The sequence below is a fragment of the Cheilinus undulatus genome, linkage group 12 (genome assembly GCF_018320785.1).
Source record: "Cheilinus undulatus linkage group 12, ASM1832078v1, whole genome shotgun sequence".
Classification (NCBI taxonomy): Eukaryota; Metazoa; Chordata; class Actinopteri; order Labriformes; family Labridae; genus Cheilinus; species Cheilinus undulatus.
The window spans coordinates 4,410,202-4,437,488 of record NC_054876.1 but is presented as its reverse complement, the minus strand read 5'-3'; the positions used below and the strand labels follow the sequence as shown (position 1 = coordinate 4,437,488).

Genomic DNA, 27,287 nt, shown 5'->3' with positions numbered 1-27,287 from the left:
TCACAGTAGTTACGCTGTGAATAACTTGGAAACAACAGATCTTTAACTCAACATGAAGATGTAGGATTTTTGTACTGAAGTGGCTCTGCTGAGTGTCTCTGCTGTCCTCTATCAAAGCATCAACTTCAGCAACCCTTTTAATTCAACCGCTGGAAAATACAAGTATGAAGTCCATTTATCATCTCATTAAAAAACTCACCTTAGTGTTATTGCCTGTTACAGACAGAGAGCAGAGGACCAAAAAGATGATGTACTCTGGTCATTAAGTTCTGACCAGCTGACTTTTTTCACTTCAACTTTGTAAGTAAACAGCAGCAGCCTGATATATGCTTGTAAATTACACAGTGTGGGCTGAAACAGGTGTTCCTCTTAATAGTTACCATTGTGAATCACTTGAGGATGTTTTGTAGGCTATATGAGGCTAAATAGTGACCGTACTGTGATAGCGGAAATTACAGTATATGATCAAAGGCAGGTACAAGCTTATGGTTTCTGAGCCTGCGGTTATTTTATACATGATGAGGTTCACATAATAAATAATGCTTTATCCACCTTAGTCTTGGGGGATCTACTATAGCTTAGAATGTGGGTGGAACTTCCTTTACAGTAACAATAACAGCAAAAATGCAATTCTTCCAAGGGCTTACTAAAGTGATTGAGCGGTTGTTCTGAAAGGAAGAAATATTTGCTGTTGTAAATACTACTTTATTGTATTAAATCAAACATCGTGATAAAGTTATTAGAAGCTGAAAGTTATAAATTATATTTTCTGTAATTCTCAGTACATGTTGCTCTGTTCATGTTAAAAATAACATGACAAAGATAAATATATGTCATCAATAACAGTGTGTTAAGCATGCTGTTGACTGTGTAAATGCATCACGGATGTGATTCTTCCAATATTCATTTATTATCAATTCTTAATACAAAATTTAAGATTTACCAAACAGAAGAGTTGACAGCTTGATTCATTGATAGAAATATCAATATAATTCCCACATTTTAAAAAAGGATTAGTTGGGGAAATAAGAATTTCAGCAACCATACTAAGTAGAGAAATGTTTTTGAAGACAGTGTCCAAAGTCCATTAAAAAAATTGATGCGTCTATTAATATGCTGATACGGAGCTAATAAAATTAGCGAAACATTCTTGTCTAGGTTATCTGAGGTAATTTCTTCACTTTGTACTAAGTATCAAGTATCATCAGTGTAAGTATCATGGGGGCTGGGAATAAGGCGGATAAAGCCCGTTATGTAGATCATTAAGACTACCAGAAGGATGCATAAGGAACCTGTCATGGATAAATCAAGGCCTCCCCCCTTGTTTAAATTCTAAACGACCAGTCAATTGATCATGTGGATACATTTTTGATTACGAAGAGCATTAGAAGGAGTACCTAATATCTGCAGTGTAAATCACAACAGACCAGCTGCAATGCCTGTTCAATTCTCAGGGAACTGAGAGCTGACGCTTGGATTGGCTTGATACATGTTACTCCTGAAGCACATCAATGTATAATCAAGCCACTCTGTCCATCCTCTTTGCACTATGTGTCTGGGTTCATGTCCAGATTGTGCATTATCAAAATAGTGATATGTAGACAAACATCCACCATGTACTTCAGCTAACAACCCTTTAAATAGGATCCTATGGGTTTAAAGTACATTTCAGACATACTGTCAGACCGTGAAGTACTTATTTCAGTCAAAGTCACAGGGACAAAGGGTTGAGCTGCAGTCAGTGAAAGGCATCTAACTCACTGGTTGTTCAAGAATATAACATCTGCTTGTCCCAACTTCATTGAAACAGGATGTTGATGTTGTCCCTCTTGTCTAGATCTTTGCTTGTGTTGTTTTTACTCTCAGATGTGCATCGCTTTGGACAAAAATGTCTGCTAAATGACACTGTAACAAAACCATTTTGCTAAAAAGCAGTCTGGAAAATAAACATAAAGTGAGGTTTAACAGATTCAATTCTTATGCTCATGTACCCCTTTCAAACAATGTTAGGAGCTTTGGATGTGAAATAGGTAGGGCTGGGTATTGTTAAGAACCTCACGATTCAATTCGATTTCAATTCTTTAGGTTGTGATTCGATTCGATGTTGATACGATTCAATATTAGCTTAAATGCTTCAATGTCGATTCAGTAAGAAGTATAAATACACAAATAACCTGTTGACAATTTTTTAATAATTATTTTCATGCCCATGTGAACATATTTGGTAAGTCACCTCACATTTTTGAGCAATAAAACACCTGAAAATAAAAATTTGCACAATAATAACTTATTTGTGCATATGGAGTACAAAAGTAAAAAAACATAACAGTTCTGTATAAACACTGAAAAAGTAAAGTGCATGTAAACTTAAATAATATTTCTGTCCTCTTGGAAAGTGCGGCCTCCGTCCATACAACGCGAATCACACACACTGGCCAGGAGGTGAATCAATTCAGAGGATTTGCTGAATCGATATTGAATTGGGGGAGGAAATATTGCGATGCATCGATTAATCGATATTTTTACCCACCCCAAGAAATAGGCTTTAGTAGCTGAGGATGTCAAAAAAGGGTTGTTGCAGCCACCCCCAGTCTCCCCTACCCCTTCCACGATGAGAGCATTTAGGTGATAAATTAATGAAAATGTTTTCTAGGTTTGTAGAAACATTCAATAAAGGTTGATACAAGAGTGTTCCTTCATGCGTACCTGGTATCCCTGAATGATCCCATTGTGGGTGTCATGAGGAGGAGGCTCCCAGCTCAGGTGGATGGTGTTGTTCTGATCATGGCTCACTGTGATGGAAACTGCCTGTGGAGAGGCACTGGGTACTGAAGACAGAAGATTAAATTTACTATGTATCTTAACAATAATAGTAGGTGGTGCAACAAACCATAGAGAAGGAAATACAGAATCTTACCTGTTTCAGGCACTCTGAGGTGCCGAGTGTTGCTCTCTCTACCATACAGGTTGCTGCCATAAGGACGTACTTTGAACTCGTACTTAAAGCCTTGCTTCAAGGGGCCAACCTGAGCCTGGTAGCTGGGTAGAGTCACTTTCTTTGCTGCCCAGTCTGAGCTGGCGGGCAGCAGAGAGCGATACAGAACCTCAAAGCCATCAAGGTAATGAGTTTGGCCTGGGAGGGACTGCAGCTGGTCAGAGTAGAAACACCACACAAATAAAATACCTGAAGTGTTTGTTCATTTTTTAGTAAACTTTCTAAATTTGCTTTCCCATACCTTCCATTGCACCAGGGCTACATTAGACCCAGGGGCCACGATGGTGACATTTTCTAGAGCAACTCGCAGGGCTGACAGCTCTTTGTGGAGGTCTTTCTGAACAGTGCTGGCAGCCTCTGGAAATACAGGTTTATTCAATTATCTTTTCAGCTCACTTCAGCTGAAGTCTTTGTCCTCCTTAATCATCACATCTTACACTTTAAAGTGTGTAGTAAAGACTGAGGTTTGACAATTTATTCATCCTAAAACTTCAAATTATGTTTTAAGGACTGAAGTTTTAGGACTGAACTACATTTTAATACCGGTATGGATACCTATAGTTCTAATAGATCAATCAATGTCCACTTAATGAATTGGCAAATCACAGTACTTTAAGTTTTAGTGCAAGGGAGAGAGAGAGAGAGAGAGAGAAGGGAAGGGGGTGAGCGAGCAAGAGGGGAGCAGCACATGCTGTACTAAATAATCAGTCACACATTTAGAGAGCTTGGACTGAAGTGAGAAAATGCAATAAGTTGAACCTGTTCCAAAAAGAATAATGAAATAAGTTTCAGTGTCAGAGTGCAACAAACAGCAAACCGCTACAAATAAATTAGGCCCGCCACAAATAGATTCTGGCGCTACCTGTTCGCCCTCGCTCTTTGAATGTAGCGTGTCATTAAAATGACTATATCTCAAATATCCAAGTATAAATTATGTGGAAGAGTTGAGCCACCAGGTTGGATTTCTCACTGGAGAGTTTCGCTTCTCCCATTGTCCCTGAATGCATCTCTCACAGCAGAGAGCTGTCTTTTTCTCCTCCGCCCATCCAGAAAACTCATGCACATGCCGCCAGGTTTTTTTTTATCAGTGGCGAGAGAAGCAAGGGAGTTAGTTAGATGCCTTTTAATACGGACAACGATGAACAGCGCTGGATCTGCAGCGATGAACAGTCATTCAAATTTGAAAAGGAGGAGATCAAACTCACGCGGTATTCGTTAAAATATGCCACAAGATGACTCCGAGATAACGGCGGCAGTAACACAACACATCACTAAAGTCATGAGCCCAGTGTTGTTGAAAAGCCAGGATTTAATAATCTCATGAAGACATTTAACCCAGAATACAAGATTTGCCTGGGTGCGAACATTTTGCTGAAAACTTCCTGCCAGAGTCGTACACGTCAGAGAGAAGATGGCCCAGTAACGGACAAATGTGATCCACTTCTCCACAACAATGGAGACTTATCTCAGCCTTACAGTTCAAAACACCAACAACAAGTAGTTAAAATGTTCCCACCTCCAGACAAGCTTTTCCCCCAGTGATCACACAGGAGAGTTTATTGAATAAGGTCTAAAGACGCTCTCATGTCACAAACTTGTCAGAAACTGGTCCGGCGTTCATCAGCACAGATAACGGACTAATGTAATCACAGCTGTGAGCCTGAATAGTGGACTAGACTACAGGGTTTTGGCCTTCATGCAGGATTGGTAAGTTTTGAGTCGGTTTGCTTCACCCTTAATGAGGAAAATAATCATTTTATAATCACCAATAGTAAACATAACACAGAAATATTTCAGGACTTTCCACACACTGTATAAGACCAAGTATTTCAGGATTTATGTATTTTTGATTTATTAGTAAAAGATTCATTAAAGTCCTTTTCAAAGTAAAACTGCTAAATTTGACTTTGTATTGGCTTTTACTTTATACATACAATACAATTTAATTAAAAATCCAATAGAACAGTCTATTTTTATCACCAAACTAGTGTCATTTGGGGCTGAATTAAATACAGCTGCTGAGAGGCCATTTCAAAATATCGTGATATATTATTATTTTTTAGGAAGTCCTGTAAAATAAAATGCCTCGAGAAAGGGTGCAAAGGAAAAAACAAAACAAAACAAAATTGTTACTCCTTTGATTTAAGTTACCTACCTTATTTATGCAACCTAATTTCTTATTTATTTATTTTTCTTTCTTTCTTTAAATAAGCTATTGTATTTTTTATTTAAATATATTTATGTTAAGTTAAGTTTATTTGGTGTTTGTTTACATTTGACATTAAATGAAAGTTTTATATTTAAATCCAAATCAACCTCTATGTTTTGTTTTTTTTGCGCACGCAGCCCCCCCCCGCCCCCCGGGAACCCACCACCACAAATACATTCTGGTCCCGTGGGAAACACTGCTGGTGAAGCTGCTGTCAACAAAAAGTTTGTGATGCATCAGAGTATTGAAATATCCATTGTCACTTTACCTTCAACTATCAGTTGTGCACTGGCAGTGACCATGCCCACATCATTGGCAGCTGTGCAGGTGTATTTCCCAGCATCCTGAGCGGTGACATAATGGATCTGCAGAGTCTGGTCGGGGTTTACAAGATACCTGTGGACACACACATGGCATTTAGTTTCCAATTAAAGTCCTTGTGGTCTTATCGTTTTACTAAGACTGATATTCTAAATATAACCAAGGATCTCAGGACTGACTGGATTTTGAAAACTCTCTCTCTGTCACATAGTTAAGTAAAAACCTTAAAAATACACACAAATACACATTAACATGGAAACAGATAATTGTTGAGAATATTTTGAAGCTATTATTTAACCTCATGCAGTGCATTCAGAAAGTATTTAGGCCACCTTCTTTTTCAGTTTTGTGATGTTGCAGTCTGATACCAGTCACTTAAATTATTTTTTATCTCATTTATCTACACTCAGTACCCCATTATGAGAAAGGTGAAAACAGAATCTTAGAAAATTTTGCAAATTTTGAAAAGTAACAACTGAAACATCACATTGACATAAGTATTCACATTCTTTTCAAAACACTTGAAATTTAGCTCAGGTTCTTCACTATGCTCTTGATCATTGCTGAGACATCTTTACAACTTGATTGGAGTCCACCTGTGGGAAATTAAATAGATTGGACATGATTTAGAGAAGCACACACCTCTCTTTAGAAGGCCTCACAGCAGACGATACATAGAGCAAAAACAGAGTCCTTCTGGAACTTTGTCTCATCTCTGCACAGGATCTCTGGAGCTCAGTCAGAATGACCATCAGGTTCTTGGTCACTATGCTCTTGGGATCCTTCAGTGAAGCAGAATTGTTTGTAGCCTTCCTCAGATCTTGCACCAATCCTATCTCAGAGTAGTGTGCCTCCAATAATTTTAATTTACCATATTTGGACTCCAATCAAGGTGTAGAAACAGCTCAGCAACGATCAAGAGAAATGAAGGAACCTGAGCAAGAATTCAAGTGTTGTCACAAAGGGTCTGAATACTTCCATCAGTGTGATATTTTATAATAAATTTTTCATAAACTGCAAAAGTGTCTTAAATTTTGTTTTCTTTGTCTCCAGTCACTGGAGACTTATGTTAATGCCAGGTGTGACATACCCACTTTGGAGTAGGTGTATTACTCAAAACACATCCTAATACCAACTCTAAACATGTCATGCCAGTCTTTTTAAATGTCTTACCATGTAAAGTAGTGTGCAAAGTAGGAGGCTTTGGTTCAGGTAGAACAGGTATTCCATGTAAAAACATTATATTCAGCATTATATGAGTCAAAATCCAACTCCTACACCTGTTGCTATTTGGTGCTTATCATCCTCACCTCTCTGTTTTCATATGTCAGTCAGTCCTATCTAATAAATGCATAGAAGTCCATGAATAATCTTAAAAAAGATAAAGAAAACTACAACTACTGTCTGGCAATTCTTTGATAACACAGGGTAACGGGATAATTTGATAAGATAATGCTAGCGTTATTTCATCGTTAGAAATTAGATATTAAGTTTAATTCTGACCTTACTACTATAGGTCAGGTTTTCTGGATCACCTGGAACTGGAGAGTAACCACTGGATTCGGTTGGATGTTGATGGCGAGCTACAAAACCGATGGAGACGAACTAAATCCAATCCAATTGCATGCAGAAGATTGAGAGACTATGTCAGCCGTGCGGTAGGACTGTGTGGTGCTTACATGTATCCTGGAAGGCATTAAAGTTAAAAGACTAACATAGAGCGGAAGGCCTTTTTTTGGTTTATTTTTCTTTTCAATTACCTGGTTAATAAGGTTAGAAATCTATTGTGACTGATTTTGTGTTATAATGATTTTGCATTATTGTTTCTTTGAGAAAAAAATTCACTAAACACAAGGAGAAATCCTTTAAAATCAGTTATTGTACGAGTGTGTTTCTTGTGGTATTGTTTGGTGCACCTTATAGGCTCCACAGTCGGTCCTAGAAGCTTCTTTTCTTGTTCTAGCCCTTGCATATTAAAGTCACTTACCTTTACTTTATTTAACACTTAACTTAAAGCTAACCTCAGCATAAGGGTTACAATAGCTCTGTGAGGTATGCAATAACCTCAAAGTGAAGGCTCAGTGGTGGGTCAAGGAGAAGGGCTACAATGGTTTGATTGATCTTAACCTTATGTCTTTAGTGGTACAGATGCATGTTTTATAATGATCTTTGGATTACAAAGCTAGATAAAGACACTGTTGTTTTTGGTCTCTTCTGAGGTCCTGTAAAAACGTGGTGGTGCAAGATCGGGGAATCGTGGAGGGGTCCCTCCTTATGTATGAATAAGTCTTATTCTAAGTGAATTAAATAAAAGGATTTTTGCATTCAGGTGTCAAGACACTAATTTTAAAAAATATACACTACCGCTCAAAACTTTGGGATCATTGACAAATTTCTTTGTTTTCCAAAGAAAAACATTTTCATGCAGTTAACAAACAGTCAGCAACTGTCATTCCTCTGCATCAATCTCATAGTATGGCTGCTAATCCAAGTTAATCATGTTGCACAGCTTAAAACCATTTTACTAATAAGGGAGAAAAAAGACTGGAGACTGGAAAACAGGAAGAAGGTGTTGTGCACGGATGAAGTTTGAGGTTTTGGGATAAACAGAAGAACATTTGTGAGATGCAGAACAAATGAAAAGATGCATGAACAGTGCTGAAAACCATCAGTCAGAGAAGTGGAGGGAGCGTGGTGGTCTAGGGTGCTTTGGAGGTGATAGAATAGGAGATTTATACAGAGTGGAAGGGACCTTGGGGAAGAAAGCTATCACAAGATTTTGCAACCCCATGCCATACCCTGTGGACAACACCATTTTTACCATATTCGTTCCACTAAATGCAAATGAATATTACAAACTTTACCTTTAAGTGTTTGGGGGTCTGACTAATGCTTAAAATAAGTCCTTGAAAAGCTAATCAGTTCACCTGGAGGTCCACATGCAAGTCTGTGCAAAATTTAGCACAAGTGTCCTTCAAATACATTTAGGAGCAAATGATGAACCTGGGGCCCTGGCATTGACCTTTGATCCTTGACCTCCAAAATCTCTGGCCCTTGCTTTAACAGATGTATAAAAAGAAGAGTGAGACTTTGATATTATCATTTTGGACAGCAAGATAAAGAGATCAGGTTAAAATACAGTTACAAAATATTTCGTATTTCTTGTATATTTCTCTAGCTGCAAAAAAAGTGAGCATATCAAAACATCAACACTGAGCTCACACTGGAGCCTGTTTCATTATGTGGAATAATAAAGTACCTGCCATTGGGCAGAGGCCCCTGCTCTCTGCTCCAGACCACAGCAGGTGGAGGGTCACCTTTAGCCTGGCAGTAGAAGTGGGCAGACTCTCCCATCCTAACAGACACATTTTCTGGCTTCAGCACCAACACAGGCATGGCTGTAGCAGGAGAGAGGAGGTACTTGAATGTAAGTTTGTTGGGGTAAACAAAAACATTAAGAAGAATTGGACATTTTCACACATTCATACATTTATTTCCAAACAGCACAAGCTGTCAGAGGAGTGTTGTCTCACCCAGGACAGTCAGTCGAGCCGCCCTGCTCTCTCTCACTCCTGCGATGTTGCTGGCCACACAAACGTACATACCAGAGTGGTACTTCTGTGCAGGAGCGATGATTAGCTTCCCACTCAGCTCCTGCAGCACCAACACAGTGCAGACACATAAATGGTACACTCATCAGTGGCTAGTATTGTATATGCCAGTGTTCTGCTGAAAATTTCCATTGTTTTTACCTGTAGCTTCTTGCTCCTGCTATGAGTGTTTTATCTGAAATGAGGATGTTAAGTCCACACTAAGCCTTATATATAACCTAGTTTGGTTCTAACATGTTATTGGTTAGTTGCTCCACAGAGTCATAAGGTTTATCTTATGGGGCAAAACATCAAAACTAACTAAAATATTTGCAGTTTCACTTCATTTGATCAAACAGTAAAACACATTTTTCTAAATGCAGCTTTTGTTATAGTGCAGCCTTTTCTGTATAATTACCTCTGAAGAGGTGAATGGCCAATAATAAATCATATTGTTAATCCAAAAAAAGCCATTAAATGTTTGCAAGATATGACACAACATTAGGTCATAATTAAACCTACAGCCGTAGTCTACAATAGTGTATAGAAGCAACAGTCATGGGGGGGTGAAATCCTCAACAACATACATAATTAGCTATTGCTAATTATATATCGTTAACCGATTATCTTTGCTCATGAAAAATGAAAGGATGAGGATCATACATTTAAATGATGTAAGCTGTCATGACGACCAAAGTCGACAACAAACAGCTGGTAAAACTCTCAGCACCTTCTCATCTTCCAATTAAATCAAGCTTTCCTAAGGGTTTCCATGACAACTGTTTTTATGACTTTCTAGAAGGTAGCTGCAAGATTTAAGTAGGAACCATCTCAGATGCTGCAAACAAACCAACTCAAAAAGATGGATCATCCCTGTTTGCTACAGACAGGCTCCCTCCTCAGGGTCTGGGGGCTGTTAGTCTGGGGACTAGGTTCAGCCTTTGTATTCAGGGTCCACAAGTTCTTGAGCAACACTCAAGACAAATATTTAATAAGTGAAATAAATAAACACATGTTGACCCTGCTTATATGATGTATTGTTTTGTCTTGCAATAATAATAATAACAATATACGTATTTTTAAAAGTAGAAACCATCTCAGCTGTCAAAGCACCTTAAACCCCATCTCAATTAGGAATATGCTCAGTCAGGCTATGTTTGAACTTTTGTCTAGCTGGTACATATTTAGAAGTCACCTAGCTATGAACACAAACATCACATCCAATAAAGCTATAACTGAGAATACATATAAACCCACTTATGGTAAAATACATGTAAATATTTTTAAATCTACAACAAAATATCCAACAGTAGCATGATTAATGCACCAAGAGGGACACAAGCTTAATTATTAATGTTTGTATTTGCCAACTGCAAATTCCCGGTTGATCTACTAGTGTTGTACTCAAGACCACACTATCCGAGACCAAGACTTGCCCGAGACCAGAGTGAACTGAGATCAAGTCAAGACCAAGACCGAGACAAGACCAAGACCATAAAAATCCATTTTAAAAAGCCACGACAAGTTTAGACAGTTAAAGGGCATTCTCTTTTTAATTTTAGTTTTCTTTTTAATAAATCTGACAGATAAAAACAAGGTTTCTACAACTCTTTCAAAGCGCAACATGCAAAAATCTCAAATCTTGACAAAATTGATGAACTAAATTCTTGTGAAAATTAAATCCTTGTATGTATTTAAAAGCCACTGACAGGTCAGAAATGATTTTAAATATCTGAAAATGAGATGTTTATCTAGATTTGTCTGAGGTGACTGAGGCCAGGCAAGTGTTCAGAGGTATTTCTGACTAGAAATAAGATGGACTGATGTCCGAGTTTTTGCAGGTGTAGCTATTTGTTGTTTTAGCAAGTGTGTCTCCCTCACATTAATGAAGTTGAAGAATAGCAGATCAGTACTGGTCTCGACCGATTTTGATGGAAAATCCCAAGTCTAGCCAGTCTGAGACCAAGACAAGACCAAGACATTCAAAATGTGGTCTTGAGACCTGTCTTAAGACCAAGACCATTCTCAAATACTGAATGAATGAATGAATGGATGAAACTTTTATTGCCCCGGAGGGAATTTGTCTTGCACAGAGAGCTTATAAAACACAAACTACAAAAGACATCAGCAACCACACAGGACAACATATAATAACTTGAACAGCAAGTTCACCACATTTTTCTCCTTCTTCTTTGACAGAATAATGCCTCGCTCAATTTTATGTTGACTTGATAGAAGTAGTAAGATTGGTGTCTATTCAAAAGCAGCTTCCATCACACTGATAATAAGACTGAAGGCTTACTGTATAATCTTGATCCATGCTGTCGATGGGCAAACCATTCTTCTTCCAGATTACATTTGGTTCAGGACGTCCTGTTGGAGGCCCACATTTTAAGACAGCCACCTCCCCCTCTGACACCTCTACATCACTGGGCTGCACTGTGAACTCGTCCTGCAACGCTGCAACAAACAACAGTCTGGATTAAATTCTGTTAATAATCACAAACATGATTTATGAGAACTAGAACTACAAGTCATGTAAATAACAGTTGGAAAAAGTTTTAAAAGAAAGAAAGTAAAAAGAACTAGATATAGGGTCGAGGGGCTCTGCCGGAAACAATAACACTAAAGTCAGACGTCTGAGAATCACCTGGGATCACAGACTACCTTCAGTCTTGAACTGGTGTAATTGAGATAAATGAGGAAGCAAGGTCTTGCTGTTCTAATTCAAATACACTGCCTAGCCAAAAAAAAGTCACCACCTGGATTTAACTAAGGAAATTGGATATCCTATTGGATAATTACTACATGGGCGATTATCTTTCAGCTGGCAACAAGTTATTTAACCCCAGCTAATGCAGTGAGTAACTTCTCATTTCTTAAACATTGGATTTTTTTCTTCCCTAATGGCATGGACATATTCCAAGATGACAACACAAGGATTCATCGGGCTCAAATTGTGAAAGAGTGGTTCAGGGAGCATGAGACATCATTTTCACACATGGATTGGCCACCACAGAGTCCAGACCTTAACCCCACTGAGAATCTTTGGGATGTGCTGGAGAAGGCTTTGCGCAGTGGTCAGACTCCCCCATCATCAATATTAAAATTAATGCAACACTGGATGGAAAAAAATCTTGTGAAATTGCAGAAGCTTACCAAAACAATGCCACAGCGAATGCGTGCTGTAATCAAAGCCAAAGGTGGTCCAACAAAATAATAGTGTGTGACCTTTTTTTGGTGGCGACTTTTTTTTTTGGCCAGGCAGTGTACTATGCTCATTATTGCTGAGATAGCTGGCCTACTTTAACAGCTCCAAAAGTCCTTAACCTTCCTCTGACTTGCATCATTAAAAACAAACACTCTTGACCCAAAAATAAACCTCTGCATGAAACAGCCATCATAGAAAAATCTAAATCCAGTAAGTTTTTTCAAAACAATACCTATTATAGTTCTGTTTTTGTCTCGAAAGTAAAAGAAACTGACAGAGAATCTTATTATTATTATTTTTGTATGCTAGTCTGTGATACTTATGGTACTTATATTAGTGAAAAGGTTGCCAAGACACAATCTCAACAAATAGTTTCCTATGTGAAAAAGAAAGAAAAAGAAAAGAAAGGAAATGTGATCATAAGATAAACCTAATCTTGTCCTACTGAAACTGACTTATCCTTTAGTTTTTTTGTTCTGTGATTCAGTGGCCTCCTACATTATTTTTTCTAGGAGCCCCTTAACTTGTATCTTAGAAAAGCTGAGCCCCTCTTAGACCCACGTAAATATAAAGTGGTAAATTGTCGTCAAAATTCAACATTGATTATAAATATTTTCAGTGTTTCCCCTACCATTCTATTAGGGGGGGCGCCCTGCCCCCCCAACTGCACCCCCGCCCCCCTTGAACGTCAAGTAAATTTTATTAAATTGTATTTTCTTTATAGCCAGATCACAACAGAAGTCATTTAAGGATACCTTTTCTATATAGCAGGTCTATACCTTGTCCATTTAATCTAAACAGTCTTATGTTATTTATCTTTTTTACATGAATGTATTTAGCTTCTGAGTCCTGGTTTTCTGCTCGTTCCCTCTGACTTCATGACCAAAGCTGAGCAAACCCACAAGCTCACTGACCAGAAAGCCCCGCCCACTCCTCCCCGTGTCAGAGCTGAGGTCTAATGTTTGCTGGGATGCTTTGACTTAGTATCATGACAGAGAGATCTCCAGTGCAACTGATTTATCCTGTAAAGTTGTGTATAAACCGATGCCCAACTTGTTTTACATCTGATAGTTAAACGAGCACTGGATTTCAGAGACTGCAGCAATTGCGCACACTTGATTAAATTCTCTCTATAAGTCTGACACTTGTAATTCTGGAAAATCTTGCATTGCCCCAAATATCACGCTGCAAACTGACAAACCGGTGAGAAACATGGTTAGAATCAGTGATAGTTGGGCTCATGTACGCACCAGCTCCCTCACCTCAGCAGGCAGAAATATGCACGGCCCCTAACTGGTGTGTGGGGGCAGGTGTTCCATGAATATTGGAGGGGATCAGTTCCAATATAGACTTACCGGTCACCTGATGATCATTTTATCATTGTAACATTCATTCATCTGGGACCAATAAACTGGAGTGCGATACCTGTTGTCTTTTTATTCCTCGCGTGCATGTTTCTCACAGCGCCTGACACTATTGGCGATATTTTTGATCGTTATTTACGCTAGTAAATAAACCCCATCCACGTGCAGATGACGACAGAACCTCAATCAATCATCATAAAGAACATTTACAAAAATACATAATCTTCCATCCATCCATCCATCCATCCATCCATCTTCTTCCGCTTATCCGAGATCGGGTCGCGGGGGCAGCAGCCTAAGCAGGGAAGCCCAGGCTTCCCTCTCTCTGGCCACTTCATCCAGCTCTTCCCAGGGGATCCCGAGGCGTACCCAGGCCAGCTGAGTGACATAGTCTCTCCAGCGTGTCCTGGGTCTTCCCTGGGGCCTCCTCCCAGTGGGACTTGCCCGGAACACCTCACCAGGGAGGCGTCCAGGAGGCATCTGGACCAGATGCCCAAGCCACCTCATCTGGCTCCTCTCAACGCGGAGGAGCAACGGCTTTACTTCGAGTCTCTCCCGGATGGCCGAGCTTCTGTGAGGGTTCTCACTCTCACTGCTCACAGAGGCAGGTGAGGGAATCAACTCAGTGCAGAGTCAGGTGTGTGTGGCTGATTGGCCTTGATTGTGACCAGGTGTGGGAAGCTTACTTATACTCTTCAGCTCCTCTGCTCTGTGCTGACTCATTATCTCACATCAGAGGTAGTGAGAGCATCTCTCCGAATTTCCTCTGTTTCCATGAATGTTAGTGAACCAAAGCACTTCCTGAGCCTTCTTGTGTTTTCCCTGATTCAAATATTTCAAGGTTGTTGCTGGATTTCTTTGTCCAGTCTTTTAGTTTTCTCATAAACATCAGTTGGGTGGCTTTTGTACATTAATGTCCCTAAGACTGTTTCTTAGACTGCCCAGGAAGTTTAGTTTCTTATCAGCTGCTAGGCAGCCGTGGTTTAGTTCCTCATTTTTTTCTCAGTGTGATTCAAAACGGGCACTTTTGGTTTGGGATTCTCCCATTTTGTTTCAGTTCGTTTCCCACTTCCAATAATCGTTCACAATTCTAGTGGTTATCCCTTTGGTGTTAACTTTAAGAAACCCGGGTCTGCATTTGCGTCCCACCTTTACCCACCCTGACAGAATGAGTCAGCCATTAGTGGACACAGCAGACCACACTGTTGCTGATCCCTAAACTTCTGACCTCAGTGAGAAACTAGCCTTACATGGGCAGGCTATAACTGCACAGGGGGCTCTTTTGGGCTCCCATGAGCAAATGCTTTGAGCCATTGCAGACCAACAGGCTTCTCATAACAATTTGCTAAAAGAAATTCTTGCTCGTTTACAAGCACCTGACTCCATCCCTACTGAAGTCCAAGCACCTCACATAGCCCATCAGGTGCCCCCAATTCAGCCTCATAACCTCTCTGTAGTTCAAGAGCCTATATTGGCTAGTCCTCCTCGCTATGATGGGCATCCAGGGAAATGTAAGGGGTTTATTACCCAGTGCAGTCTGGTTTTTGAAGTCCAGCCTTCTATGTTTACCACAGAGTGGGCCAGAGTTGCCTATATAATTTCCCTGCTCTCAGATAAAGCCCTTTCATGGGCTACAGCCTTGTGGGAGAGGCAGACACCTGTGTGTTCTGATTCTGCCCTCTTCATGGCTGAAATGAGGAGGGTGTTTGACCATGATGTTAGTGGTCAGGAAGCAGCAAAACGCCTTATTAATTTACACCAGGGGTCTACTAGTGTAGCTGAATTTTCTATAATCTTTTGCACATTAGCTACATAATCAGGATGGAGCAGGGAAGCACTAACAACTACTTTTATCAGTGCCTTGTCAGAGAAAGTAAAAGATGAGCTAGCTTCCCGTGATATTCCTGATTCACTTGAAGAATTAATCCCTTTAGCAATACGGATCGATAATCGAATCTGTGAGCGTAACGGAGAGAGAAGACAGGCTAACACTAGTCCAAGGTTAAAGGACAGGTCTAACATTCCTCCTGAAAAGCCAGATCTATCCTGGGAGTCTTCTGACATTGATGAACCCATGCAAATTGGGCACACATGTCTCACAAAGGCAGAAAGAGAGAGGCGTATAAGCAGTAGGGCCTGTCTTTACTGTGGAAAGGCTGGTCACTACATTCGAAAGTGCCCCTTATTGCAGAGCAAATATTCTCAGGGAAACGAAGTGACTCATCAGAATGTGGGGAGGTCCTGATGAGTCTGAATAAATTCCCCCAGGTAGCCAACAACCACACCTTCTTGTCCCTTGAATTATCCTGGGGTAACTGTAGTAAATGTAACCTCTCAGCTTTTGTAGATTCGGGGGCAGCTGTTAGTTTTATGGACCAAACCCTGGCCCTCAATCTTAAACTGCCCATGTCTACTCTTCCCTATTCACTCGCCATTACTGCTGTAGATGGGCAAGCTTTGGGTACTGGGAGGGTTGAAATGATCACGGGCCAGATTTTTGTTCGTATAGGCAAACACATAGAAAGGATGCAGTTTTTTTCTTATTGACACCCCCAAATTACCACTTATTCTGGGTCATCCATGGCTTAAGGAACATAACCCACACATCAGTTGGAAATCTGGGGAAGTACTGAGTTGGAGCCCAGAATGTGAAGCTCACTTAGTTGAATCAAATGCTCTGCAACTCAGTCCTTTGGGACTAGAGACCCCAGTTGTCACATGCACTTCTGCCTCTGAGTCTCCCACTTTGACAGTCAAAACTCCTTTTGGTTCTTTGCCTGCGGGAAGCCACAGTTTATCTAAACCATGTGATCAGTTGACTGTTGAGGCTACCAAGGCTGTCACTCCTTCTTGTTCTGGAGCGGTGTCTTCTTACCTTCCTGAAGGGGTCCCTGAAGAATATACAGAACTAAGTGAGGTGTTCAGTAAACAGAAGGCCTCGGTCCTGCCACCCCACAGGCCCTATGATTGTGCCATCGATCTCCTCCCTGGCACTACATCCCCTAGAGGACGTTTGTATTCATTATCAAGACCAGAAACAGTAGCTATGAACAACTATATTGATGAGGCCTTAGCAGCAGGATTTATTCGCCCCTCTACATCACCAGCTGGGGCTAATTTTTTCTTTGTCAGGAAGAAAGATGGGGGGCTAAGGCCCTGCATTGATTACAGGGGTCTTAACAAGATCACTGTAAAAAATTGTTACCCACTCCCTCTCATGTCCACTTCATTCGAGGAGCTGCAGGGCGCATTCTACTTCACTCAGCTAGATCTGCAAAATGCGTACAATTTGGTACGCGTACGAGCAGGAGATGAATGGAAAACTGCATTCAACACTCCACAGGGGCATTTTGAATATTTGGTCATGCCTTTTGGACTGTCAAATGCACCGGGTGTCTTCCAGGCATTCGTGAATGATGTCCTCAGAGACATGCTAGAAATCTTTTTGTATGTGTATTTGGATGACATCTTGATTTTTTTCAAAGTCATATCAAGAGCATGTGATCCACATGAAAATGGTTCTTCAGAGGTTGCTTGAGAACCGACTCTTTGTAAAGGCAGAGAAATGCCTCTTTTATTCCCCCACAGTCAAGTTTCTAGGTTACGTTGTGTCAGAGGGTAGCCTCAGCATTCTCACCCTATCTCTAAGGGAGAGCCCAGACACCCTGCGGAGGAAACTCATTTCAACTGCCTGTATCCGCGATCTTGTTCTTTCGGTCACTACCCACCGCTCATGACCACAAGTGAGGGTGGGAACGTAGATCGACCAGTAAATCAAGAGCTTCGCCTTTCGACTCAGCTCTTTCTTCACCATGACAGATCGATGCAGAGACTGCATCACTGCTGACGCCGCACCGATCCGCCTATCAATCTCCCGCTCCATTCTTCCCTCACTCGTGAAAAAGACCCCGAGATACTTGAACTCCTCCACTTGGGGCAGGATCTCATTCCCAACCTGGAGAAGGCATTCCACCCTTTTCCGACTGAGGACCATGGTCTCAGATTTGGAGTTGCTGATTCTCATCCCAGCTTCACACTCGGTTGCAAACCGTTCCAGAGAGAGCTGAAGGTCCTGGTCTGATGAAGCCAACAGGACCACATCATCTGCAAAAAGCAGAGACCTAATCCTGAGGCCACCAAACTGGACGCCCTCAACGCCCTGACTGCGCCTAGAAATTCTGTCCAGAACCGGTGACAAAGAGCAGCCCTGGTGGAGTCCAACACACACCAGGAACGAGTCCAACTTACTTCCAGCAATGTGGACCAAGCTCTGGTACCGGTCATACAGGGACCAAACTGCCCTTATCAGGAGGTCTGGCACCCCATACTCCCAGAGCACCCTCCACAGGATTCCTCGTGGGACATGGTCGAATGCCTTCTCCCGATCCACAAAACACAAGTAGACTGATTGGGCAACTCCCATGCACCCTCTAGGACCCTACCAAGAGTGTAGAGTTGGTCCACTGTTCCACGGCCACGACGAAAACCACATTGCTCCTCCTGAATCTGAGGATCAACTATCCGACAGACCCTCCTCTCTAGGACCCCCAAATAGACCTTACCGGGGAGGCTGAGGAGTGTGATCCCTCTATAATTGGAACGCACCCTCCGGTCCCCCTTCTTAAAGAGGGGAACCACCATCCCAGTCTGCCAGTCCAGGGGCACTGTCCCTGATGTCCACGCAATGTCGCAAAGGTGTGTCAGCCAAGACAGCCGTACAACATCCAGAGTCTTGAGGAACTCAGGGCGGATCTCATCCACCCCGGGGCCCTGCAACCAAGGAGCTTTTTGACCACCTCGACAACCTCAGCCTCAAAGATAGAAGAGCCCACATCTGCGTCCCCAGACTCTGCTTCCTCATCGGAAGGCGTGTCGATGGGATTTAGGAGGTCTTCGAAGTATTCCTTCCACCGACCCACAACGTCCCGAGTCAAGGTCAATAGCGCGCCATCTCCACCATACAAGGTGTTGACAACGCACTGCTTCCCCCTACTGAGATGCCGGATGGTGGTCCAGAATCTTCTTGACGCTGTACAGAAGTCATTCTCCATGGCCTTTCAGAACTCCTCCCACGTACGAGTTTTTGCCTTTGCAACCTCTGAAGCTGCAAACTGCTTGGCCTGCCAGTACCTGTCAGCTACCTCCGGAGTCCCACAGGCCAAAAAGGCCTGATAAGACTCCTTCTTCAGTTTGACGGCGTCCCTTACCGCCGGTGTCCACCAGTGGGTTCGGGGGTTGCCGCCACGACAGGCACCGACCACCTTACGGCCGCAGCTCCTATCAGCCGCTTCGACAATAGATGCATGGAACACAGCCCGCTCAGACTCAATGTCCCCCACCTCCCCCGGAACATGGTTGAAGCTCTGTCGGAGGTGAGAGTTGAAGCGCCTTCTGACAGGGGACTCTGCCAGATGTTCCCAGCAGACCCTCACCATACGTTTGGGCCTGCCAGGTCTGACCAGCTTCCTCCCCCACCAGCGGAGCCAACTCACAACCAGGTGGTGATCAGTTGACAGCTCCGCCCCACTCTTTACCCGAGTGTTCAGGACATGTGGCCGCAAGTCCGATGATACGACTACAAAGTCGATTATCAAACTGCGACGTAGGGTGTCCTGGTGCCAAGTGCACATATGGACATCCTTATGACTGAACATGGTGTTCGTTATAGACATCCCATGATGAGCACAGAAGTCCAGCAACAGAACACCACTTGGGTTCAGATCAGGGGGGGCGTTCCTCCCAATCACCCCCTTCCAGGTCTCACTGTCATTGCCCACATGAGCATTGAGGTCTCCCAGCAGGACGATGGAGTCCCCAGAAGGAGCACTCTCCAGCACCCCCTCCATCGACTCCAAAAAGGGTGGGTACTCTGAGCTGCTGTTCGGTGCATACACACAAACAACAGTCAGGACCCGTCCCCCCACCCTCTCACTACCCACTTGTCCACCGGGGTAAACCTCAATGTACAGGCTGCCAGCCCGGGGGCAATCAGTATGCCAACACCTGCTCGGCACCTCTAACCAGGTGCAACTCCAGAGTGGAAAAGAGTCCAACCCCTCTAAAGAGGACTGGTTCCAGAGGCCAAGCTGTGTGTCGAGGTGAGACCAACTATATTTAGCCGGTACCACTCAACCTCACGCACAAGCTCAGGCTCCTACCCCACCAGAGAGGTGACATTCCATGTCCCCAGAGCCACCCTCTGAAGCCGAGGATTGGACTGCCAAGGTCCCCGCCTTCGGCCGCCACCCAGCTCACACCACACCCGACCTCTATGGCCTCTCCTACCGGTGGTGAGTCCATGGGAGGGGGGACCCACGTTGCCTCTTTGGGCTGTGCCCGGCTGGGCCCCATGGGTGCAGGCCCAGCCACCAGGCGCTCGCCATCGAGCCCCACTCCCAGGCTTGGCTCCAGGCGGGGGCCCCGGTGACCCATGTCCGGGCAAGGGAGATCTGAGTCCTTCCTGCTGTTCTGCCATATACGGTCTATGAGCTGCACTTTGTCTGGTCCCTCACCCAGGACCTGTTTGCCTTGGGAGACCCTACCAGGGGCATGAAGCCCCTGACAACATAATCTTACCTATTATAAACATGTTATATGTTACAATAAACAGTTTCCTAAATAATTTTTGGTTATTTATTTGTTACATCTTTCAGATGTCAGACTCATTTACATGTGGGGAGGCCTTTTTGACAGCACAGGTAAACTTTACATTTACTATTGGTCTGATACAGTTCTAAAGTTCTAAAGTTACTCGTAATGTGGCAGGAAGGCAAAAAAAAAAAAAAAGTTCAATTCCAACCCTGTCATTCATACATACATAAATAAATAATGATAGATAGATAGATAGATAGATAGATAGATAGATAGATAGATAGTTGGAACACTGATTTCAGTGATAAAAACTTGAGAAAAAAGATCTACATGTTTTTTAAGCAAAATACCTTTGTATCAACTGTTTAAAAAGTTTAGTTTACATAGTTTACATGTGCATAATTCAAATTAACAACCTCCTAGTCTCATGCCCCCCCCAAGACTTTTGGTGACCCCCCCAAAGGGGCCCCCCCCCCAGGCTGGGGACAGCTTTAATCAATCTATGATTGGACAGAGCTGATGCAGCACTAACTTTTTAAAACACAGTCTTTCAGCTTCATCCAAGACAAGCAGCTGCTGCATGTCGCCTTACTGAGGCCCCAATAAGTAAACAGTGAGGGTCTGAGGTTAATTAGCGCCACTGTTTGACCCCCACCATCCAGCAAACATTGACAATGGACCCCTGTGCCCCCCTCTGTCTGTTACAACAAACATCTTTATCAGCATCTGGCATGTGCGGAGGCCATGTTTTCATCTCTACATCCCGTCCCCCAAGGCTTATGTGTAGCCTACGTGTAGTAAACGCTGTAAAGCCAAGCAAGTTTTAAATACCCCAAATTTGTGTTAAAATTGATAACGTCAATGTTTTAAGTAGGGGAAATACTTTTCTTGTAAATTTATCTTAGTTTGATTGCTCTTTTTTAAGTGAACCTAGACTGTGAAAACGTTCCTACACTTAAAGACTCTGCTAAATCAAACAAAAAAAAAACTTAAGTACTTTTCATAAAGCTACAAGTTCTTCTTCCACTGCAACTTGTCCTTATTTCCATCACACACTTTAATCTTGAACATTTGTGCTACTCAAGGTAAGCCAACTTTAGTGACTACACGTGACAATAACTGAAAGGTGAACACTGGACCAGGAAGTCCTCGACCGCCATTATCAGAATACCATTCATTGTGTGTTGTGTTTACTCCCCCACAGGTGGGACTTCTCTGACTGGGTCAGTAATTTCACTCATGGTGTCAAAATCCCCAAAGGCCTTCTAAGAAATCTCTGCAGATTAAGGGATGATTGTCTAGTACAATGACCAAAAATACTTGACTGGGTACTGTTAACTTAAAACTAACGAAACAAAAAAAAAAACAGTGCTGAAATAGCTATTTTGGATTCTTAAATTAACAAAATCAAACAACCTTCAACTTTTTTGTTTTACAGTGTGGTAAGTTAAGTTTTAAGCTAAGTTAAAAGAGAGTAAATTTAATGTACATGTTTCAAAGTAAAATGCTTTTGGTGCTCAGTAACTGTATACTGGTTGGAAACCTTTATATGCTCACTAGCTAAATAATAAAGCATTTTAATATTAAAATGACATTTTCAGCTTTGTAAGAAGTAAATATTAACTGTCCCAACAGAAAAATGAGAGTTATCAGACTTAAAGCCAGACTTACCCCCTTTGACAATCAGAAGGTCGTGTCCTCTGAGTCAAGCCTGTCGTAAATTATCATTTGTTCAAATAATGCTTAAGTATGTGGTGTCCACACAATTATTTTACTACTCCCAATCACCTTGGAGCCCCCCCTACCTTGACTTATAAATATCAAACAGGTTTGATACTATTCAAGATCTGACTGCCTCCCACATACCCAAAAAAACTAACAAGGAGCAGACTGAGTAGAGTCAGCAACCTGATGTTAAGCACTTTTAACAACTCACAAATGTTAACACAACTCTACCGAAATACAGTCAGAATTTTACCCAAAGTCTTTTCCTTGAATTTTGCTACAACTGTAACCCATTCTAAGACAGCCTATTGTGAAAGGACATCCAGACAGGAATTCTGATTGTCCTCCATGTTTGTTTTTTCTGAAGTCACATTTTATCAGGAAATATTCTGTTAGATCTTGAGTGTGGGGAATCCTCACTTTGAGGACTCCTGGTTTATATATGCTCAGATAATTATGTGACAAAGAATCATCAGTCTTATAGGTTATCTGAGCTGCTTTTGTCAAAGTCTCCTTTGTATGATACTAGAATTTAATGTTTGATAAGATTTTAGCCAAAATTGAACAATATCGATGCCTGTTTTGGTACCAAAAAAACAGAAAAGATTGTCTGGGCTCCCAGCTGTTGTAAGTCTCTTTGTTCAGTAAAATTCTCTACATTAAAAAATGTAGAGAATTTATTATTCAGAGTATTAATTATTCCGTTATAGCCCCTAGTCTTACCTGCAATATACAGCGTTGCATTACGGCTGGTGGCTGTGCCTGCACTATTCCTGGCCACACACGTGTAGATGCCTTCCTGACCCCACTTTCCTCTTCCTACACTCAGAAAGAAAAGACTCCCCTCTGACAGAATGATGGTCTGCATATGTCCTTCTGTCAGTTTCTCAATAGGCTGTCCATTTTTCAGCCACTCGATGGTCAGTGACGGGCCGCCCTCTGCTCGGCAGGACAGCTTGGCAGGGTTCCCCACTTTCACCACCACATCAGACGGATGGTGGACGATACGGGGAGGTGCCTCCTCTGCACAAATTCTGGAGCCTGAAGAGGAGACAGAGAGATGAAAAAAGTGAACAACATTTGTGCATAATTACACAATTATGACTTTTTTATCATTAGGTAACTGTCTGTGCAAATCCATCACTGCAAACAGGACACATTACAGACAGATATGAATAAAGAGTACACAGATGCAGCTTAAAATCATTTGAAATGCCACCAGTAACAGTAGTTGTACCACAAATGTCTCCAGATAATGAACAGAGTCAAGCACACAAGAATTAATGATTTCAGAAATAGCTCCACAGCTTCATTTGGTACACTTAGCCCTGGATGGGAGTGATCTGTATCTATAGCTGAAGATGAGTAGCTGCCTTTAAGTAGGAGTGTGTTTCTCCTCAGTGAGCTGAAGTTAGTGTGATATATTTTATTTGTGCATATTAGAGATTGTTGTGGTGCTTGAAAACAAATATGTGAGTAAAACATTGTCATTTCTACAGAATGAAAAGTCCTTAGGGTGATTCAAAATAGGTGTTGTCAGTGACATTACTAACTCCATTGACCTCTTGCTGACACATGACTACTATGACATTGCTAGTGCAGGTCACGATGGAAGTACCAGAGTTGGCATTACGCTTCCAATGGAAAATTTTTATCCAAAGTGCATTTTGAAATCATAGAAGTAATGCAGTAACTTAACAGAGCTACTCGATACAAATGTCACCAATTCTGTCAGGTGAGCTGGGTCACCCTAAAGCCAGGTACACACTGTGCGATTACAAGCTGACCATACGACAGTCATGGCAGAACGTCATCTCATACCGTGCGACTGAATCGCTTACGACGCACGACCATTGGACACGAGTTGTGGGCTCGCACTGTACGAGTGAAGTTGGGACGTACGGTGACAGAAACCCGCAGTTTCCATTGTAAAAAGTCTCACACACCGGGTGAGGGTGAAGTGTTTCCATTCATATTCTCTCTCTCTCCCCCCCCGTCTCGCCCGCTTTCTCTCTATCTCTCCCACACACAAACATCATCACCTCCGTGTCAGCTGCAGGTCCAGGGGTAGGAATATTTCCTGCTGCTCGTTTATATCCTTTATCAAAGCAGGGGTGTATCAGAAAGTCATTCTAGCCATTGTCATAGTAATTTAGTACATTCTCTGACGTTTACAAAGGAAAACAATCCCCCAAAGTTGTTTATCCTGCTTGCGTTTCGGCTCTCACTGTAAAGTGTCTGGAGTCGTACAACCAAAATAACAACTATGCCAGAAATCCTTCTGACCAGCAGGGAGCAGGTCGTCAGGTCCTAGTCGGGCTGTGGTCGGCTGTCGTAACCCCCTGTACACAGCACAATAAACAATGCCTGATCTGACTCACAATTCGTGACTGAATCAGAGGAAAATCACACAGCGTACCCCCGGCGTAAGGGTGTTCACAAAGAAACTCGAAAGACTTGCAAAGATTGATGGCTATATTAGCTTCGCTTGTTTCCTCCCACTGTACAAAGGTAGTAACATAGCTGCACCAGCTATGTTATGGTGTAAAGTCCACACTAAATCCTTCCTTGAAACTACTAAGATTGTAACTTAAGTTACATAACTGTTTGGTTGCACCATAGAGACGTAAGGTTGATCTTAGCTGGTAGAGCTTCCAAATTTACTTAAGTATGATCGCAGATATGATGTTTTCACTTGGATATTTTTTTCACTTTCACTGTGGATATTGATATCTGACCACAATCAAGTTTCCTAATGTTTATCTGGACCTGATTTTAAGAACACAAAGCAGAGCCTGAAGGCTCACATCAGCCTGGTCTATCCACGATGGATGTGAAACTAAATTAATGCTGAAGTTTTGTGAATATGAAGGCTTAGAACAGTTGATTCTCTGCACTGTAACTATCTACTTTAGGTAACCTGTGAAAACATCACTCTGTGCTTGTTGGACGTGTTTGTAAAACTTAAGGCTGCAGCTCAGAAAACCCAGGATTTCTGACTTAATCTAGTTTGATTTTAACACCAGCTGAACTTTACTCTTTTTTAATGTGGTAAATTCTCACAATACAGCTCTAAACTTTGATATTTTATAAACTGTTATAGACTAGATAGCCTTTATTTACATATTAACATACAGTTATGACTTAAAGCGTTTCTGTGCATGTATTCCATCAGCTGTGGATCTGTACTGACAGTGGTTATCATAATTAATATTCAGGGTTTTTTTAAAGCATTTTCAGCTGAAATAAAGCTGTTTAATGCTATTCCGTAGTAATTTCTGTCACTCATCCTTTCTATAGCCAACTCTGTGGCTGGACCAGCTGACTCGCGCTACATATGACTTCATATTCATCACCTTTACAGCCCGCCCGCCAAATGAGGGCACAGGTGTCTGTGGGAACGCAAACTATTTTTGGGTTTAGCGTACCGAACCATACCAAACTGTACTGAATCAAACCGGACCCCCTGATAAAAACATGGTTAAAGTAGAGAATAAACTAGGCTACATTTAAACTATTGCACAGCTGGTGCAACCTATGGCTTGAGTAACCATGGCAGAATATGCACAGCACAGATTATCATTGGATATTTGAGAGCAAGAGTATTTATTTACCACTGGCATTCAGTAAGTAACATATCCTTTTGGATGTCCACTATCTGTCAAGCCCCAGCCAGCCTATCTGATAGGCCTATTTATCAGAACTGGCCCCTTATCAACACAGCACTCATGTCTTCTATTTTACTTAAGAGAGGTTATAAACTGTATGAGTGAGGGATCATTCTTCTGTGGATGGTACTCTTTAAGTTTAAGTGTTTCTCTAAAGTAGAGCCACACCCAAACATCAACTCCTCACACTGAGACCTGCTCAATATTGAGTTCACTGAAACAGCAACACAACACCCACTGCAAACAGCCTTGCTACCAACAAACAATGTGTATTTGCATCCAGCAGCAGAGGAATGCCATTGTTTGAACTTCCCGTGGAGGTGGATGACCACACTGAAGGAAACGGTTGGACTGAGCTTCCTGACAGCAGAGGAAGCTCGAGGGTCTCAGAATCATCAGCTGTAACAAAGGCTGACTGGAGCTCTCCCATCAACAGCACATCCGCAGAAGAACAAAAGACATTGAAGTTTTTTTTTGATTGGTTTGCAATAACAAGATAGTTCTTAAAGTAAAATTGCAATCATACCTCTGAAAAGGGCCATAACAGGTCAAAGGGGCATGTGATAAGAGTTTGAACCTTCACAGATTCAGCTTCCTGTCTCTACACACAAAAACATGAAGAAAAGCTATAAAAGGTTGTATGCTTAGTGAGCAAAAAGGAACCTGGCACCATTTCATCATCTAAGAGATTATCATCAGCTGGAATCCTCATCTGAGTATATTCTTAACCTGGCTAAAACGTTCAGCCCCTGAAATGAGCAGGGATATCAACAAACAGTTCTAGAGCTGTTTAGTCATTCTCTAAAGCCGGAAATACTTTAGAATTTCAGCCCACAATAGCCTGTTACACATCATTGTCACTGAAAAGAGATTAAACAGAGGAAGCAGACAAAACAACAGAGTATCATGGTCAAAATATGTGTAGGGCTGAATTCTCATTCTCCAGAACAAGATTAAGATGCTTCATTGTTACTGAAATAGCTTTAAACAATTTAGAAAAACCGAGGCAAACTTCAAAAGGACAGCCAGTAAACCCAGGTGAGCTGAGACCCACACGATGCTCAAGTGTCCATGGGCTTGGAAAACTAAGAGCTTATGCCATGACTGGTTCTTTTGTTTTCTTTTATCTGATCAATCCATCTGAGAATCCTCACAGCAGTAAAACAACAATCACACCTTTCTATAAGAATGTACAAGGAAAGTTAGATACCTGTATTTGCACATATGAAAGATTGATAGACCGCACAAATTGGCAAAACATACAAATCCAAAATAAGGCTTTCCTTAATTAATTGAAGGGTTACCTTTTTGGTGTTTCAGTCAGAACCAACAGTTCTTATCTGAAGGGTTTTTTTCATCCTAATTTAAATCGAAAGTGTGTTTTAAGGACTACAGTTTTAGGCCTGAGCTACAGCTAGTTTAAGGCCTTGCTGTGTCAGGACCGTCTCACGGAATCACCCTGCAAAGGGTGCAAGAATTAAATTCAGGGGTGATGCACAATATGGGATATTCGGCTATATACACTATGTTGACATTTCTGAATTCCTTTTAGCCCATACCAACACTGATACAATAATGTAATTCAGACCTACAACTTCAGTCCATAAAACACA

General features: G+C 41.8%; 1 protein-coding gene across 1 annotated transcript in view; it reads right to left on the bottom strand.

Annotated features, from left to right (window-relative positions):
• The window catches only part of robo4 (roundabout, axon guidance receptor, homolog 4 (Drosophila)), a 45,393-nt gene that overhangs the window by 15,734 nt on the left and 2,372 nt on the right, over nt 1-27,287 (bottom strand). Inside the window, exons 2-9 of the mRNA XM_041800578.1 lie at nt 22,730-23,047; nt 11,418-11,575; nt 9,059-9,179; nt 8,785-8,923; nt 5,473-5,600; nt 3,237-3,352; nt 2,918-3,149; nt 2,707-2,828 (exon numbers count right to left, since the gene is read on the bottom strand). Of these exons, the coding sequence (XP_041656512.1) occupies nt 2,707-2,828; nt 2,918-3,149; nt 3,237-3,352; nt 5,473-5,600; nt 8,785-8,923; nt 9,059-9,179; nt 11,418-11,575; nt 22,730-23,047 (1,334 nt within the window). The remainder of the gene's footprint in view (nt 1-2,706; nt 2,829-2,917; nt 3,150-3,236; nt 3,353-5,472; nt 5,601-8,784; nt 8,924-9,058; nt 9,180-11,417; nt 11,576-22,729; nt 23,048-27,287) is intronic.